This window comes from Cygnus olor, chromosome Z, assembly GCF_009769625.2.
Source record: "Cygnus olor isolate bCygOlo1 chromosome Z, bCygOlo1.pri.v2, whole genome shotgun sequence".
NCBI lineage: Eukaryota > Metazoa > Chordata > Aves > Anseriformes > Anatidae > Cygnus > Cygnus olor.
In genome coordinates, this window is record NC_049198.1 from 11,955,402 (window position 1) to 11,974,891 (window position 19,490).

A 19,490-nucleotide genomic window follows, 5' to 3' on the forward strand; every position below is an offset into this window, starting at 1 on the left:
TTCAGCCCTTACAGTCTCTGGAATCTGATAGCTTGCAAATTGTATTGCAAAATAGTATTTTTTGCACCAAAAAAAGAAAAAATCAGGTCAACGTTGAAAAACAAAAGGAATCATCTGGGATACACTGGGATACATTTGCACTTATATCGTGATCTGCCAGCCACACAACTCCAGGCTAGTGATCCCAGCCTCTAATAAAACGCATCACTGCCAGAACCTTTTCCTTTTCCCTGCCACTCCTTAGACCCCACACTTTGCACCTACTGAGCAGAGGAGCCCTGAGAACAGAGGTGCCAAGGAATGCTGCCTCTTGTCCTGTCTGTTTGCTGTGACCACTCTTCCCACCACCCAACACACCTCGGCTGCTGGGAACCAGTGCAATACAAACCGGCCTGCCAGCCAAGCAGGGGACAGCTGTGCTACTGATCCGACTCTTGGCATTAGCACTGAAGGTTTCTAAGGCCAAATTCTAGCATGAGTTGGATGCTAGACATGCCCTGGGTGGCCTCTGACCGCCAGGTGTCCGTATGGATGTGTCTTCGTCAGTGTTATGCAGTGTTACAGCTCGTAGCAAGCAAACTTTCATTTGTTGTAGACACACAAGGGAGAAATGAGCTGCAGCAGGACATCCCTATAAGGAAACTTCAGAATAAGACAAAATAGAGAGGGACAGGCGTTGGGTTAGAAAGCAATAGGGAAAGCAACTCCCATGCCTTAGAGAAGTGCTATAAAGCCATTGAACACTGGGGGGCAAACAAGCACACAGCCTTTGGGAAGGAAAGAAGTGCTCTGTTCTTAGGAAGGCAGCAGCCCCATTCCCTCTTTCCCTTGGAGCATTCTTGGTCTCTGGTAAATTTATCTCAGCCTACTGCACCCTCCAGAGTGGAGAGCACGACATTTTGTTTTCCAACTACTGCAAGTAGTTACCTATAGCAACACGAGGCAGTATTCTCTGGTTTGATGGACCTGCAAGATGTGAAGCCGTTACTTTTAATACACAGGTAAAATAGTAATACGTGGAGAGATAAATTCATTTTCCAGAAAAATAAAGCAACTTCAGGAGATACAACGAATTAATACAACATGAGTAAACTAAACGAGCACGTATGAAACTGAATACAACATAGAAGACAACAGAATTCAGAAAACTTTTTCAGAGTTTAGTTTTGCATGACTGGTCCCAAACATTTGCTGTTTAAATAAACAAAGAAGAGCAGCTAGGGAATGAGAAATGAATGCTGGAGACTTAAAGGGAAAAGTTTTGTAGGTAATTTTTGTACAGCTTTATCACGTCAAAAATAATGTGAAAACATTTTACTGCAGATACCTCCACCCTTTTCCTTCACGAAGCAACTCTGTTACACTCTAAAAGTATCAAATTTCAGCATCAACACATCTCCTGTTTACATCACCATCTCCCTGTCTTTGGCATACTGCAGGGACTGGTGATTTGCAGGCACCGATGCTAAAACTGAATTGTATCAAGGGAAAGGCTTTTGTGACTCATCCTGAGATGTCTAATTTATCTTGAAGAAAAGTGTCTCCCACGAACACCTTGTTTGCTTGTTTGGAAGTCAAAGAAATCTTTTGAAATCTCTGTGAAAGAATGAAAATTGTGCGCGTGTGGGAGCAACTGTGACATTACTAATACTGCAAGTACTCTAAACAAGAGAATCAAAGCTTCTTAAAACACTTTACTTACATGACAGGCCAGTTTATTAAATGGAAGAAAATGACAAGCACTTGTAAGAGAAAGAAAAAGGAAAGTGTCAGGAATATAAGGCAGCAGGCTTGTTTCCTGCCTCCTTTCATTCTGCCATGCCTAGCTCTGTTAAAGTGGGAGAGCTGGAAGGCTGGTTATTGCAAAACATCTGCATCTTCATCTAGACGTATCGTTTGCCGAGACACAACATAGATATTTATGTGATTTTATGTATATGGAAGCAAAACTAGATGTGAAAGGTCAGACCCAGGGTCCTTCTAACTTTCAAACTCACATCATTGCAATAAAAGCTGATACTAAATATAGAAACTGATCATACTGATAACTCAAATGAAGTCCTGAACTCATGTAGAAAGACAGAAAAGGTGGAACTTCTTAAATTAGCAGCACTAGTGTGGTTCTTCAGTGCCTGTAACATAACTCAATAGCTGAAAAAAATACTTTTTCCTCTCCTGTCATGAATCAACATTTTTGACTGTTTTCAGTGACACCTGAAATATATATATTTTTGCTTCAGAATAAGCACCATCATACTTCTGTTTTAAACAGTTTTCCAAATTGTACTTATTTTTTTGCTTGCTTGTGACAAAGACACATTAAGTTGGACGTTACTTTTAAGTATTAGAAGCAAATATAGGATGCTTTTATGGGAAGATTGTCAAAGAAAAGCTGAATCTATTCTGTTGTGTGTTCTATCGAACACAACTCATTTGAAAAAGGAAAGATAATGAGAAAGATGATGTGAGTGCCTGAAACATTTTTCTCTGAACAGACTTGTAAATAAAAGCTTTGATGTTTAAGATAGTTATATCTCCCTTCTCTTTTCAGGTTCACAATTCCTATGTTGCTACAGACCTACCATCACTCTGTGGGCCTGAATCAATGCCAGCTTTCTCTTTGTGTAAGAGAGCAGAGATAGCACTGACTATTCAACTTTTAATGTTCTGACAGTATTAAACCTCAAAGAAAATGTTAACAAAAACAGAAGTAAATGTTGCAAATTTCCTTTCCCATCCTCACACTGGAATTAGAGCTTTACGTAGTTAACCCATTCTCAGCTCCTGGAGCACAGGTGGTCTACATAGTGCTTTAAGTCTTCTTGTCCTACAGAACCAAATCACCTCCCCCTTTCCTTATTTTTATGGCTCCACAGAAGCCTTGCTCTTCTGTTAAAAATTCCTCCTCCTGCAAGATGCTGCATCAATGCAAGTTAATGATGGCAATAAGTGAACTGAGAAGATAACAATCCTTCATTTTCTGGCCTTCTCTTTGTCCTGGGTGAGGCCCTTGTTCTCCAGCCATCCCGGCACCTACAAAGTATTTCAAGCGCAGTCCAGGGTGTTATTCTTGCAAGCTCTTCTCTTCCTTGAGTATAACGGGAGAGGGACTAATGAAGAGTCACAAAATGGAAGAAGCCATAAAACTTGTATTTTTCACAAGGCAGGATGAAGGAGCTGTGGAGAAAGGTAAAGTCTGCCAGAAACTGAGCCCCATTTGGGGCCTCCAGAGGTGACACAGACACAAAAAGGCAGCTGAGGCCTTCACAGGCTTGGTATAATTAATGAGCTCATATAAGGGAATTTTTTTTTTTTTCCTATGAGAATAAATGACTTGCCACACTCTTAAAAACAAAGCTGAAGCTGGTGCACCTGTGCAGGGGCTCCTCATGCTCAAATCCAATGACTTGCATGTGTTGGTGTCAGTTCACACTGTGTGGAGCTACTCCAAGAGATGACGAGCTCAACAGCTAGCTTGCTGAACAGTCGAGACTGTACATGTGCAACATGTATATAAAAACATACTTGACAGCAGTCTTTCTCTGTATCCCCATTCATTAAAAATATTGCATTAGTAGATGGCTTTGTGGTGCTTAGCATGTAACATAACAAATGACAATCTCCAGAATCGAGGAAGCACAGCATAAATACAGCATATCACTTTCACAAACAAAGGGCCTTTGAAACTCTGGCAATATAATAAAAATAGGAATCAAACTCCATACTCTATTAAATACAAATATCTGGACTGCAGGATTCACTGTAGAGTTTAGAGGAACATCTGTACAATAATTCATGACAACCTTTTCAGAACTGAATTGACTTAGAGCATTCTGTAAAGAACAAAAACCATTTCACTCAAGGCTAGACATATGCAGGTAAACAGAGAAAACAGATACTACATTAAGGTAAATACTGTTATTTCCAATGCCAAGGTTTGACTGGCTTACCACCATGAATACAATTCTTATTTTGGCTAAGTTTATTTTTTTCAATTATAGTATCAAAGTCAAGAGGACAGACTTTTAAGAATTAAGAAATTGCACGTTTCCTGTAGATCAATTGTTTAGGTGCCTAAAAATGGATTTGCAGAGTAGCCTTAGCCAAACTTTCATAGCAAAGTCAGCCAGTACTTTCATTTCATTTGTACACAAGCAGCAGGATCCAGTATAAAATAATTGCTTTACTATTATGCTTTTAAACAATAAGCTTCAACATTTTTTACACTCCAATCACCTTCCATACCCAAATCTGCTTTTATGATAGCCGGGAGGTTAATATACCATTTAATGAACCTGCTAATCATGACATAATAGCACTATGGCTTATGACAACTGTTTGATGTTTCTGCAGCTTTTGACTACCAAGGAGAATAACTCCGAACTTAAGATGCTTGTAAAACAAGATAAGTAACAACTTTCATCCCAACTCTGTCCATTTTTATTACTTCTTCAATTTACCATATACTTCATCTACTTCCACAAATTGATAATGAGTTTCATGGCTCCTCAAGCAGGGCATCAAGACACCACTAGCAGGCATGTCTTCACATACAATACGGTGTGTTAATACACTGAGGTCAACAGGAAGGAAGCAGTAAAGTAGCCAAAAAAAAAGAGACTTTCAATCTGAGGCTTGAGGCAACCAGTTTTATCAAGTCTTCACTTTGCAGATGCTCTGGAATTGCAACTGCTCCAAGCAGGTAAGAGAGGAGGGTGTACCAGTAGTATCAGCATGGCAAGAGCACCAGTGCTACTGACCCAGAAAGAAAACATTCCCCTGGGGGAATTTCTTCCACTTGCTTCACGCAGTCCTACCCCACATATCGAACACAAAAAGCAACAAAGCAGCAGCCGATCAGTGCCACCATCGATGCAGAAATCACAGTGACCACACTGCCGGCAACACTAACCAAGAGCCCCAGGCCCACGCCAAGGATGATCTGGGCCAGCTGGACCATGCAAGTGAGAGCAGCGCAGTCGATGCCCTTCCCTCGCCTGTGATCTGTGTCTTGTTTGTCCTCCTGCAAATTCTGGACCTGCAAATAAGCAAAAAACAAGATTCAGGGAAGGGAACTTAGACACTGCTGGTAACTTGCACCTCTCAGCCGATGATGCACTGTCATTACATCCAGGTGCAGCAAAACAAGCCAACAGCTCTCCTCTTCCTTTCCATTTTCCTCTGCCTGTCCCACAGAGGTTACAAAATTAAAACAGATTTTCCAAGTGATAATAAGTTTTCCAAATTGTCTCATTTCTCCCACCTGCAACTTTTCCCTCTACCCCTTCTCTCAAGGAAGGAATTGAGGAATGATCAGCGAAACCAACCCTTTCCTTGAAGTTCAGGTCTACTTGAGCTCTGGCAAACTAACATAAGGAGAAAAATTCACTGTACAGGACACCCCGTCAAGGATATTTTTGCTACAGTTCTCACATGGCTGAATCATACAATCATCTAGGAATGACGGAATGGAAAAGGAATGGAAGAGACCTTCCAGAGATCATCATGTCCAACCATAAGGAGAGCCTCGGGGGAAATATTGAGACATAGTATGTCCCACACACAGACAGATCATAATTTGTTGTAATGGAGCTCTGTGCTCTGAAGTCATGCCTCAAAGCACATAAAGGAGTTCAGTATTAAAATCTAACTGTAATGCTTTTATTGCTGAAAAAAAAAATGTCTGAGAATGAATGTACAGACTAGGATTCTTCTACATTACAGAAGGCCATTATCAGCTGCGACATTCAAATGACATACATAGCAGAGGAAAAGGTTTTATTGTATATGGGCATCTCATATACAAGCACCATGCGAGGTTGGCTGAACACTGGAACAGGCTGTCCAGAGAGGTTGTAGAGCTTCCACCATTGGAGACCTTCAAAACTGAACTGCACATGATCACAGGCAATGTGCCAACTGTTCTGTTTCACTGGAAAATTACATAAAAGTTTACACATTTATTGTTCTTGCAGTTGAATGGAGATAGTTGCTTTGTAACACACAGAGGGTTTGTGCTGTGTGCTAGCTGAGCTGGTCTCTATCCAAATGCTCTTGATTGTGACTAGGATGCTTTTTTCAAGACCTGTTATATTGTTTTTGAGCTGTTACCACCCAAAGCTCGAAATTACTGGAGGCAAACAGTGTCTTCCTAATCCCGTAGATGAAATTCAATTTGGAGCCCAGGGAACAGCAGCATGGAACAGGAATTGAAAGGGCAGCATTTTAAAAACCAGCACATGATTTTGGTAGACTGCATACTGAGGCAAAATGTCTGTTCTTTGTTCTGGAATAATGCAGACCTTTCCTCTGAAGTATTTTCAATTTTAGACACAATTTCTTTGGAATTACATCTGTTTTGCTGTGCTCTGCCCAGGGTTCCTATGTGCCAGTAGTTCTGACCACAATAATATGAATGTGTGAATGAACACAATCTTGCACTTGATGTTTCCTCTTTATTTATTTTTTTCCTATTATAGAAGGTTTTGTTAATGTCAGAAGGTGATGTTAATTCTGTTAATGTCAGATCTTACATAGAATTATCATTTAATATCTGGCATAACAAGTACCATACACCAAACAAAAAACAATCAGCTCTCTCACAAGTCACATTTGAAGCTATTAGCCTATTAAATACAAAGTCCATTCACACTCAGCATATTCTATTTCACTTCTGTCTTGGAACAAGTCTGAGTCAGAGATGGGCTATAATTTACTTATAATTACTTTACTCCCTCTCTCTGAGCTGGCTGGCCTAAGATTAGGGTTGTGATCCTACCCTAAACTGGGTTCAGACCCTGTCTTTTGTTAAATCCCTCTGAAATTCTGCATTGTAATTGTTCTCTGTTGGAAGAAACAGAGAAATTAACTGAAAAATTATGAATTGGATCTATGAAATATTTAACCACCTTGAAACATCCTCCTAGGATTCAACAGAGTAATTAAGGGTTTTCTTGTACTCATCATTCAGATGACGATGCTTAGAAGTCATACAGAACTGTAGGACATGTTCTCATGGACTTAATCTCATCCTGTGCTGGTCTCAAGTATATTTTTTGTTGTGTTTCAACTGTTCAACACTTTCTTTATTAATTTCTTCGAATGTCACTGGACATAATGAGAGCTTTTCCTAAGTCCTCCCAATTCTCCTTAATCCTTCTTGTTTCCAGCTCTCTTACTAAGTTGAGAGAACTTTTCCATTAAAGAGCTAAACTCTTTACAAGACATTAAGATCTTGCTGTGTCCAGTAACATGATAGAAGAAATGCAGGCTTTTCCAGATTTCCTTTGGAAACAGGATTTCATGCTGTGGAAGACCAAAAAACAACCCTAGACATTTAGAGGGAGAACGAGAGTGTGGAATATAATTTATTACTGAACTACATAAAGCTGTTCGTACTTGAATTGCATATCTTTATCAGCTAACAGTTTTTTGTAACACTTTGCAGTTAACTGAAACTTCTGACAGCTTTTACAACCTGGTTATTAACTTTAGGGCCTCAGAAGTCAGCTCCTCAGCTAATATGAACAGGCTAGGCTTCCCTGAAGTAATTTGAGTTTGGCAGCTGCTCAGCCTGAGCCCCTTGCACTTAGAAACAAGGGCACATACACACAGCCGAGAGATCAATGGTGCACAGAGCAGCGGTTTAGATTTGATTCTCAGGAAGGCAGCCCTCGAAAGCAACACAAATTGGAGCCCTGTTATCCTCTTCCTGCCTGAACATGTACTGCGATTGGCTTTGTTTCAGCTGGGATGATAAATAATTATTTGTCTCAATGCAGGACTCTGTTTGGAGAGCCTGGGGCTGGGACCTTAGCTGAGAGATGTCATGTAGCTACATGACAGCTAATAATATTAGTGTTGTTTAATAAAGTCTTGAACGTCTTTATGTCAGAAACTTTCTGTTCATAACATGTGTCACCATAAATAGTTTGAAATTACAATTAAAACCCATTTGCCAGTTCTATCCAATGTTCTACCAAAATACACTAAACAGATGCAGCCAGATATAAATTTACTCTTCTTTTGATATTGAACTTACCTCTTCTTCTCTGTGATACTCTGCAATGAGTTGGAATGGCACTGTGTACAGCGTGCTGGACATGACACCAAAGAGGGAACACAGAGCCAGAGTGGAATAGACATTGGGAAACAAGCCAATTAATCCAGTACCTAATCCAAAAAGTAGGTATCCAATGAAATAAAGTCCCTTTAATCCTATGTATTGCTGAAGGATTTTCTGCAGGTCTGTGGAAAGAAACAAAAAATGCTGCTGAGACTAGAACAGAATAAGTCACATTTCATTGGGGAATTCCTTTAAGGAGTTTTATTTCGTAAGATGAAACGAAGGACAAAGTTATTGATTTTGGAAGTTGCCTCAAATTACTGCGGTTATAAACTTGCTGCAGAAACTTCTTTCTGCTAACTCTCTCTGGGGTACTTTTATTCAGACATAACCAAGCTCTGAGAAGAAGTAGTTAACAGCCATTCTGGAAGAACTGCCCCATTGACAACCTCAGACATTTCTGCTGTTTGATTACAACAGGAACATTTGGCATCAGCCCCTGTCTGAGCTGAAAGAGGTGCTACATAAATGCCTATAATTAAGCTCCAAAGGAGGAAGATCCTTTTAGGTGCTCACTTCAACTCCCAAAATACTCCTAATTTGAGATTTTGGATAGCAAGTAGTTTTTAAATCCTGGGTAAGAGCTATGGTGAGATTTATTTGGGAAACTGTGCTAGCATATTTACACATAATTTTGGAGAGCAAGGTTCATGTTTTTGGCAAGAACTTCTACTGTATTGTGAAAAGGTCATTTTGTGAGAAATGCAGATGGGGAGAGACCCTCAGAGTGACCTTTGAAAACCTAATGCTATAGGTCTGCTAGGTGAAAGAGCATCTCAGAATGATAACCACAGCTTCGATTTTACTCTGGCATTTAACTTTAGGATGATATTCATTGTTTAGGGTCAGTTCACATGCAGAACAATGCCTTCCTCTCAAAGTGACCCCTCATCACATGGTCCAGACAGGAACTGCTCATGTCAAGATACAGATTTATAACACTGCTGAGAATGTAAAATTTCTTAAAGTTTTCGTGAAAAAAAAAATTTGGCATCACTTTATTTTTTTAAACAATGGCAAACTGCAAGCAGTATAAACACTGATTTAAAACAGTGTTGGAGTACATTCCTGGATACTTACAAGAATAGACTGAGGACGAAATCGCATTGATACACAGCCCCCAGCATCCAACCTCTACGCCTCTTCTGTAGGTAAGGTAAAGCGTGGAGTTATGAGGTGCATAAGGACTACCTCGGTATACAACCTGAAAGAGACCATAGAGATCACAGAAGACAAGGATGCGTTGCATGTATACAATACCTCCTGCTTACGAGAACATGGGACCCAAGACAGGGCCCCATCCCTTGCAGGGGTGATGATTAGCACCCAAGAAATCTTTCAGGCAGTGCTCCCATCATCCATTCGCAGTTCTTCAGATTTCACACTCATTTCTCCCAGACTCTCACGTACCAGCTTTGTCCTCATTTCTTATCCTCAATTTTTTCCTGGACTGTCCACTCATTTGCCCTTTTTCCTTCGGGTGTCCCATTTCCCACTCTCCTTCTCTCTCTGCTTCTGCTTTCCTGCTTTAGCATCTCTTTCCCTAATTTATCTACAATTACTTTTTTTTTTCTTTCATGCCACACATACATTTTTCCAATCAGTCATTCTCTTATTCAGTCCCTTATCCAGTCAAGCAAAAATTTTTCTTTTAGGTGTTCATATACACTGCAGGAAACCAAAACTCCCTCTCACCTACAGAGACAAAAAAAAGGCAAGGAAACATAGCATACTGGATGGGAGTCACTGACATTTCTTCAGATTTGTAACAATATCTCATTTCTTTTTGGTGGAGGAGGAGATGCTACGAGGGAGGAAAAGCAAGAGGATTTTACACTTTTACCTGTCCCATGAAATCCGTGAAGAAGAGCATGTTGGACAGGAAAGCCATCCATCCAAAGAGGTGGCTCACACACAGATAGCGATAGTGGGATGGCATGCTGAAAAGCGTCTTCAAGAGTGATTTAAGGGTCATCCGCCTTTGAGTCTAAAAGCAAGTATTTAACAATAATACTGTATTATTGCCCTGAAGGCTAATAAAATAGCTGACGGCAAACGGAGATGGCCTCAGTATCTTTTCGTTGCTAAACTTCCAAAGTGTTTTATTTGTTATTGCTAGGATGGGTTGCTTGGGTACTGAATGTCCTTCACTATAATTTGTAGAGCCATTGCATAGTAAAGTCATCTGAAAGATCACAGAGACTTGGGGAGCTGGGGTACATCAGTAAGGATGTAGCAACATTGCTTGTTGTTGCAGGCAGTAGAATTGTTGTTTACCACTAGAACCAAGTGAAAATTTTCTGCCAAAACACATTCAGCAGGGGTTCAAAAAGCAAAAGAAAAGAAATACAAAAATAATTCTTTCCTGGAGACAATCAGCTTTCCATTGCAGATTTAAAGCTGCCATAGAAAACTATGAAACCCAAAAATATCTCCTCAGAATTAAAGTATATCGGTTGTGGAGTACTGCAGTTCTGAGACTTTGTTCCCATTCCTCTTTCTATGTCCTATGTTCCCTAGAAAACTTAACCTTTTCTGGTGTATAATTACTACAAAATTTCCACTACATCTTCCCCCTCAAGAGGCAGGAAGAGGCTGTGATACATAACAGGAGATGCAGCACCACACAAAACCCTACTGTCCAGATAATGTAAGCTCCAGCACCTGAACGCCCCCATCTCATGGGCAAAGCAACTCAATACAACATCAAAAACATTATAGGCATGGGTTAACAAATCTCACTGACAGGCAAAAACAACATTTCTCACCACCTTCAATGCCCCACCTTATCTCCCTCCTCCTTGTCTGAGCCCTGTGCCCAAAAAGTATCTCGTTTTTTTTGTTTTTGTTTTCAGTCACAGTCATCAGATCACCTCTATCACTTGATTTTTTCAGTACTTCAGGTGTGCTTGATGTCAGGCATTTGCAACACAGAGTCCTTACTACTTAAAAGGTCCTGCATGGTTCTTTGCTTTCAGAGAAAAACAAATGTTATTTTTTATATTATTCCGTGCACTATGGAACACTTCCAATTTTCTCTAGGAATATTTGGTGGCAACAGTGGAGAGGTGGTGAGAAAAGCTGTATGGCCACTAAATGGGGATGAACTTTAGTGTTAAGTTCGTTGCTGGAAAGCTGAATTGTGTCTTCAATTTGCTGTTAGCTGATAACATTTTTTCCTTCCTTTAATATTCTGGCTACTTTTCACAATTCTGCTTTCCTTTGAACTAGGTTATGAGGCAAGCTGCTCCATGAACAATCACCACATATAAAGTTGGAAAATACATTGCTCCAGTGTGAGGTTTTTAATCCTCATAGGAATGTCAAAATTCAAGTCGTCGACTTTTACCTTGAACTGCATATTGTCTAAATCCCTTGGAATTTCTCTCAGCATCACTGTCTCTTTTAACTGCATTTTAAACACAGTAATCATTCTATTCAACTACAATTACACATACAAAAAAAAAAAGACAGTTCCACATTAACTCATTAGCATTATTTCAATGATAATTGCTATTGTTTGACTTAGCTTATACAATTTGTTCAACTCTTCCACAAAGTTCTTCAAAATAGGATTTCTAATCAAAGCATTAAGATACGGTCAGGGAACTTCAAGGGACAGTAATTACAAATAATAATTTGACAGTTAGACATGCTTTCTTTCTATTTAGATATTTTAAAGAGTAGAAATGGAAACAGAAATGTTTGATAAATATATTTAATGCCCTCCAATGCACAATCCTTTAAAATCTCACAATACCTAATCATTTTTTTCTACAAAATCGCTACAACTCAAGGCTGATTCATAAGGATAGCGAGGAATTCATATGACAGGTTTTATGGCCATAGATCCTGAGTAATTTGGCACCAAAATAAAGAACAAGAGTAGAACAACTTTGGATTTCTGTTCATACTGTACAGGTGAAATCTCGTTAATAACCATGGATGCTATTAGTATGTAAGAGCATAGCCCTTAATTTAGAAGAAATTTAGGCCTGTGATGCCTGCGGTGAAAAAAGAGGCACAGAAAAACAGGAAGCCAAACCATCTCTTCAAGGGAGCAATTACAGTAATGAATGAACTCAGAAAACATGTGCCACAGGAGACAGACCACTGCGGTAGTGAGAGTGTCTAGAATTTATACAAGCCCGGGCACATCAAAGGAACATGAGACAGATCAAAGCACAGTGAGCCTCTGATGGGCTGTCCAGCCAAAATCCTAGAAAGGAGGGCAATAGCAGAAGCTGGCCTGCAGTGCATGACAGAACTTTTCCTCGGGTGTCAGATGCTACTGGTACACTGGAATTATTTTTTGCCAAGCAAGAGGCTACCCCAGCCCCCTCTCTTCTTCATTGCCCTTCCTTTCTTTTGGAGTCTGCATTGGCCAGTCAATGACACAGATCACCTCTGACGATTTGGAGGATGCTCAGAGGTAACAGTGCTGGTGAAGGATGCTGTCTGCTCAAGTTGGCCTGCGGTGGGGAAACAGGGAGAACACTGCAGTGTGCTTGCCATATTCTCCCAGCACACTGCTGCTTTGCTGCCAGTCCCTCACCGTGTGTCTGGCATCCTCACCCAGCAGTGTTCATCTTTTATCATAGCTTTGTGTGGTGTCTGCTGTAATAATATTCTTATCTGGGTTGGGAGTACCAAGTGCTGTTAGAATACAAATGATAAACAGTAAAAGATTATAAATCCATTATATTGGCAGGTTAAACATGAATTTATGTTTCTAACTTAAAATCATCTGGGTGTTCTCATTAATTTTTAGCTGATTTCCCAAGAATTGTATCGGGGATATATACACATAATGCCAAGAGATCAGAAGTGAAATTAAAACAACAGGCAACTGTTTCACTACTTACTGCCATGCTAGTAACCAAACATATATATTAACTTTTGCTTACCTAGGATACCATGAAAGTGCGGTGAGGATTCCTACATTAAAAGTCATCAACAAAACAGTGAAAACCACTACCTGTTCCTAAGACTACTCTATAAATTTGCTTCCCAGATATTTTTCAGGTAGGTTCACCTTTTCTCAGCTTCCTTAGACTGAAGCTATCACTCATAAGAACTCAGCAGGACCAAAATACCAGTGATTACTTGCAAGTACACACTATTCTCTCCCACCTAAAAGTTCCACCAAAGGCACAGCTACACCATCACTTCAAAATAAAACTAAAACCCTGAAGTGACGTCGCACTGTTGTTTAAGTAGCAATTTCAAACAAATCAGCATCATCAACGAATCCTCAATGAAATACTGAGCAGTAGCATAACTGAAATGTTTATCAGACCAGGGAACTAACGCTTCATACGTACTAAATATGTAAGCCTGTTGACATCAGTGGGAGTTGCACATTTATACCAAAGATTAATGGTTTGTAGCTCCTGTCCACAATGTGTTGTTAATTCTGTCAGGACTGAAGGACAAATTATATCCCCTTGACAAATTTCAGATGAGGAGGATACAAGAAACTTACGAAGAGTGGAAACTTGAATCTGGTTCTCCCTCATCCCTGCCAACTGTTCAAAGCATCAGGACTAGTCTGTCTCCACCCCTCTTGCTGGAAATACTTTAGAAATAACAAAAGAAAAAAGAAAGCAGACTGTCTACTGACGCTGTATCCTGGTGGAAGATTCTTTTTCTGAGTGTGTGCGTGAAAGGGGAATATTTCAAATAGTCAGCAATTAAAAGGCTGTTGGTCACCAAGGATGGAATGATATGGGCTACAAAATCATCTCTGCACTTACCTCTGTATGTGATGTAACAGCGTGTTTCTTTGCTTTAGCTGCAGCATTTATTTCAGTACATGTTAAGTATCCATTCCTGATTTCCTCTATGGAGCTATACTTTTTGGGATCAGTCACTTCCAACAAGAACTTTGTCTCTTCTTTGTTATAGCTGAGCGGGACTTCAGGAATACTGCGCAGGTGTACAGTAAGGCAGATTAGGAAAACCAAGGCTGACAAGAGGAAAATCACCTGGAATTCCGATGCTAAGGAATATCCTAGTATGGTTTGACCCCAATCCACAGCACCTGTCAGGTAACCCAGGGCTCCTCCTAAGCCTACATGGGGAAAAAAAGGGGGAAAAAATCTACTGGTATTCATAAAATAAATAAACAGCACACAATACCTTCAACATGTGATTCCCTCTAGTAATAATTGAATAATCACCCTTCAGATATCATTGTATGTGGGAAGAATCACAAGAAATTGGAACACTGAGCTATTCACACAGATGAGCAGTTACCAAAATGTCTCTTGAAAAATATCCTCAGTTCTGATGGATGGAGCTCTCAAAAAAGACGCAAATATTTAGCAACATGGGCCTTCATCTCTTTGCCAGCCAATATTCTGTATGATTCAGAAGCATTTCTTTGAAGCTGTCTTTTCTTTGAAACAGTGAGTAATACAAAATAAAACCCTACTGGAACATGTGTTTTTTAAAACTTCATAGAACAAACAATTTTTCTATTACATCAAGACTATCTGTAGTTCAGACTTTGTAAAATGTACTTTATATAGCTGAATCTGAACTGAGATATTGCTTCCATGGTTTTTGCTTGTTTGTTTGTTTTTAAGAAAGGAATTAAATAAAAAACATTGTTTTGTAATCACCAAAATCCACGTACCTCTCCACTAGGAAAGGAAAACAAAAAGGAACGAATATAAATGTGAAATTCCTCTTATTGAGCTTCCCCATCTCAGAAAATTTAGCATTCTCATTTTACCATTTACTCTATCTTGTGTCTCAAAGTTAACAAAAGAAGAATTCAGTCCATTAAGAATTCAGTCCATTGTTTTACAATTCCTTCTTTTTGATGAGAGTGCAAGCTGTTTCAGAAGCACAAGGTACAAGTGTACACTGTTACATCCAGCACGTAGCTTTGGCAGGGGAAGCAGCTTAGTACAGTCCCACCACCCCTTTAACCAGGTGATTCTGCAGGACATGGAAGTGACCCAGCACAGAAGCATCTGAAGAACGTGGAAGTATTTCTACGCCTCTGCTTAGGAGAACTGGAGACAATGCATGGCAGAACCATTCTGTCCAACAAAAAGTAGCAGAGGTAACAAGCCCACGTATGCTTCGCCTAAAAACCACGTCATTATCATTCCACTCTGGACTTTCTGTACTTATTTCCCTCGGGTCTGATCACAGCCCTCCTTCATTGTGTCCTACTGGACAGGGACTGTATCGTTGCTTTTCTAATGAAAAACAATTAAGCTGTTAATATATTTTGGAAGAAAACTTACACTAAATGTTTGCACAGCAGTTAGTGCTTGATGCTTGAGGTCTTTTTTGCATACTGTTTTGACAAAAAGTAATCACGATATTGGAATGCACAGTCTGTGTGTTGGGTGTTGGGTATGTGCAGTCTTTCTTCTACTTTTCTCAGTTTTATATCTGCAAGCTATCCAGTTTCATGTTTGAACTTTAAAAATGGCAAAAACAAATTGGAGAGCAAAGTCTTGGGGATAGTTAATGTAAAAAGAAGGAACCAAATAGGCGAAAGATAATAATACATAAAACAGAAGCAATTAAAAAGGGGAAGGAAGGATGCTTTCTGTATTTAATAGGGACAGAGAAAAGGAATAATACATTTTAACTATAGGAAATGTATATTAAGATTAGATTTCAGGGAAAACCGTTTAACAGCAAGGCCAGTGAAATGCTGGAGCAGGCTGCCTTGCGAGGGCTGCAGAATCTCAAGCTCGGCAACCACCCATCCAGATGGGTTTAGGTACAGAAGATCTTGATATAGTGACAAGGTGTTGGACCAAATAATGTGGAGAAATCTGTTCCGCTCTTATTTAATGTGATTTATCTTACATCCCTTTTCACAGCTCACCACACAAATGAATCAGTTCAGTAGCTCTGAATATAGAAATCAAAACTTTTTAGTAGGAAAAATTGTAAAGAGTTCTGCTGAAGGCAGTAATATACTCAGAGACTCGCTCCTCATTCTGTCCAAACTAGTGATTGATTAAAATATTGTCTGTGAGTTTCTAATGGCTCATACTGACTTCATTCCCATGTGGCTTCAGGGTTCTCTTAGAATCTGTGCCCAGGTTCCAGGATGCAGCTATTTCGTATATCCAAAATCTGCCTGCTGCCAATAGCTACCACACCTCCCTCTCAACTGGGGTAAGCACCACCGAAGCTATGTGCTTCTGCTCTTGGTACAGCTCCGTTGCCGCAAAAATCTGCATCAATACAGACTGCATGACTTCTCATCCAGCCTGTTTTTTGTCTAGTCCTTTCACAGCGACTGCTCTCAGACACAGCTGGAAGTTCCTCCAAAGTCACATTACAGGTACCCAGCCTTATGTGCATTGCCTGTGTGTTTTGTAAACACAGGGCAAAGCCTTCTCCACTACGTGAGCTCTTTCCTTCTGTAACTCAGCAACTTTTCAAATGTCTAAAGGCAATCACATGAAGCGAGTTTTTGGACTGAACTCCTTGGTCTTATTTTCTGGAAGTTAGTGATTTTACATAAAACTTCTGTTTCTAAAGTGGAGGGCAGCATATGTTGGAGCACTTTCAAAGAACAGAAACCAGCCGTACTGCTGGTCACTTGCTCTTTCATGTGCTGGGTCAAAAATATTTATTTGTAAGTGCTACGGCAAGGAAACAAGATCCTTATTTTTTCCTTCATCAAAAACTTGAAGAAAATCAGAACAAAATGAATAAACTCTACTTCATTTTTTTAAAATAGTTAATTGCTCTTAATTGAACCATGGCTATGTTACTGTAAATGTTTATGCCTGCAGCCTTCTGCAGCAGAATTCTTGTAGCAGCAATCACAAGTTGCTGTGCTCTGGAGTAGTTAAAATCCAGCAACAAAAGACCCGTGACTGAAGCGCAGAATCAGATGATCAGTTCATTCAAGATTAGCACACAGAGATTATAAAATCCATGCAACTGCCTTCCCCTCCCTCAAAGTAGGAAGGAAAAGAAAGGATCTGAGTACCTGTAAAGAGGGCATGGTAATGCAGACCCTTCTCTTTATCCTGATGAGAGCAGACATCAAATAAATATGCTTTGATAGGGCCATCAATAAAGTCAGCTGCAAAATCAAAAAGCACTACTCCCAGCATGGTAATGACTATTGCCCACATCTGCTGCTCGTCTCTCCCATCGATGAAAGCTACAAAAAGGAGAAGAAAAAAAAAAAAAAAACACCTCATTCTGACAGCAATAGTGTCATGTTTTGCAAACCCCCATTTTCCTTTCCAGAAACCTCCAAATCTAAACAATGCTGTTACGCACAAGAGCTCAGTCAAAACAGAATGACATCTAAGAAGCAGGATAACTATGTTTTGAGTTTGCGTATCTCTGAGCTGTGCTAGGTTGACTTTTATACGCAAGCAGAAACGTGTCAGCACAAGCTCAAGGCTCCGCAATAAGAGCATCACTAGCCTTTCTCTACTCTATGCACTTCCATTGCATGCTCTGGTAGCCAAAAATACTTGCATTTTGGAGTACTTATTTTACTCCATTTGTTCCACCCTTCCACTGTTATAGACAGTCAAGAGTTGGCTAACACCTCTTTCTGGGTAAATGAATATATACAGATATATACAACAGCAATGATATCCAGGAACAGAGAATAAACCAGTCTGTGAAAACACGCTCCTCGCCACAGGAAGGAGACACAAGCCACAATGACAGCAACGACTTTCCAGCAAGTCTTTGAGAAGTTAGATCTCAAGCTGAAATACAACAGCATCTGTGGACGTCACTTCTATCTGATTTTGCACACTCCAGGTGCAACAGGGTTTCCAAGGAGTTGTGATTTGTATTATTCACCAGCATAACACATTCCTGAGTCAAGCAAGTGCTGCAATAATTAAAGCTACGTTAAAAGATGAACTACAGACAAATTTGAATGCTGACCCATCTAAAATAGGGACTAGTAGATATTCTGTTACAATTTGTACTACATCATACAAACAACATTAACCATTTAACTTAATAAGGTAGATTTTAGTTCTTAAAAACTTCTCTGGGCCTAAGCAGTGCTTTAGTTGCATGAACCGATCAGGCAAGCAGATCAGCATACAAAATACTGTAATCACATGCACAAACTACAGAACACTATGTAAAGGGCACATAACATGCAGCATTAGGATTGAACATAATTGCAGTACTCCTCAGCTCCTTCAGTGCAGCCGAGTAATGTGCGACCCAATGTTAACACCCAATTTTTACAGGGAAATAAAGGAACCCCTCCTTTTTTTCCGATTCAAAAACACTGGGATGAGTTTTGTCTGTCAGCACAGCGCATTCCCCTCACTCACCTGAGATCATCTCGTCCCCATTGAGGTACAAAGCCATGCCTACCAGCATTATGATGCCCAGACCCAGAATGTACGGTCGCCTCCTGCCCCAGCTACAGCTGCAGTGATCACTGGCTGAACCTACCACGGGCTGCAGCATGAAGCCCAGGATCGGGCTGATGAGCCACACCAGGCTGTAGAGGCTCTTGGGCAGCCCTACACTGAGCAGCACCGGTGTGACAAAGGCGGCCTCCACAGCATAGCAGAACTCCCTGCCGAACATCGCCATGCTGTGCATGACCAGCCTTCCCGTCGGTCGCTTCTTTGGTACCACCATCCCAGTCCTGGTCACGGATTGCTGCACAGCCTTCTCTTTCCCTCTGGTGTTGTCCAGGTCGGTCATGGCCACCTCAGAAGGGGGCGGAAGGGCCCGTGGAAGCTCTGTTTGGTTAAGGTCATCGCTCTGTCTACTCGCCCCGGCCCAGCAAGTCGGTGCTGCCTGCTCTGGCTGACATGGAGTGCAGGTCATATGCTGGGTGGATTTGGTCTGCACTGGGGGAGGGACTCACATACTTTCATGGCTCTGCGATCACAAGTTATGAAAGGAAGGGGGCGGGGATGAGTGCTAACATTAGCAGATCTGCCCTCCTGGATGTCTGCAAAGCTGCCGGCCATCCACGACTAAAGCCTTACTGTTGAAGTGCGAGACACACACATCACATACATCACATGGGCAAGGCACAGGATCAGCCCTACACAAAGCTGCTCCTCTTGTTGCTGCAAGATAGCGGTGACACCGGGAGTATAGAGCCCCCATCTTCCCATTCAGCAAACAACCCATGCACCCGAGTGCTGAATTTCTGTAGAAGGGGGAAAAATACAAATAAAAATCTACAATCACATCCAGAAAAGGACTTCAAGGCACTTGATGAAGATAAGTGAACCTACCTATTGTTCTAGTATTAGTGACAGGCACAGAATTCTGTCAAACAGAAACTGCTGAATATTTTTTTGCATCTGCTCTGTGCCGCCCTTGATAAACTGATTATTTTCTTGGTTTCTAAAAAACAAAGGGG

The 19,490-nt window shown here is 40.6% G+C and overlaps 1 protein-coding gene across 1 annotated transcript; it reads right to left on the bottom strand.

The window, feature by feature from the left end:
* Nucleotides 1-1,105: 1,105 nt before the first annotated feature.
* Nucleotides 1,106-19,267, bottom strand: SLC45A2 (solute carrier family 45 member 2). Its single transcript, XM_040541634.1, is given in 8 exon segments — nt 1,106-5,038; nt 8,042-8,247; nt 9,206-9,329; nt 9,969-10,112; nt 13,882-14,198; nt 17,106-17,282; nt 18,436-18,846; nt 18,849-19,267. Coding segments are annotated over 8 exon segments (1,629 nt in total). The 5' UTR covers nt 18,874-19,267; the 3' UTR covers nt 1,106-4,813.
* Nucleotides 19,268-19,490: the final 223 nt, after the last annotated feature.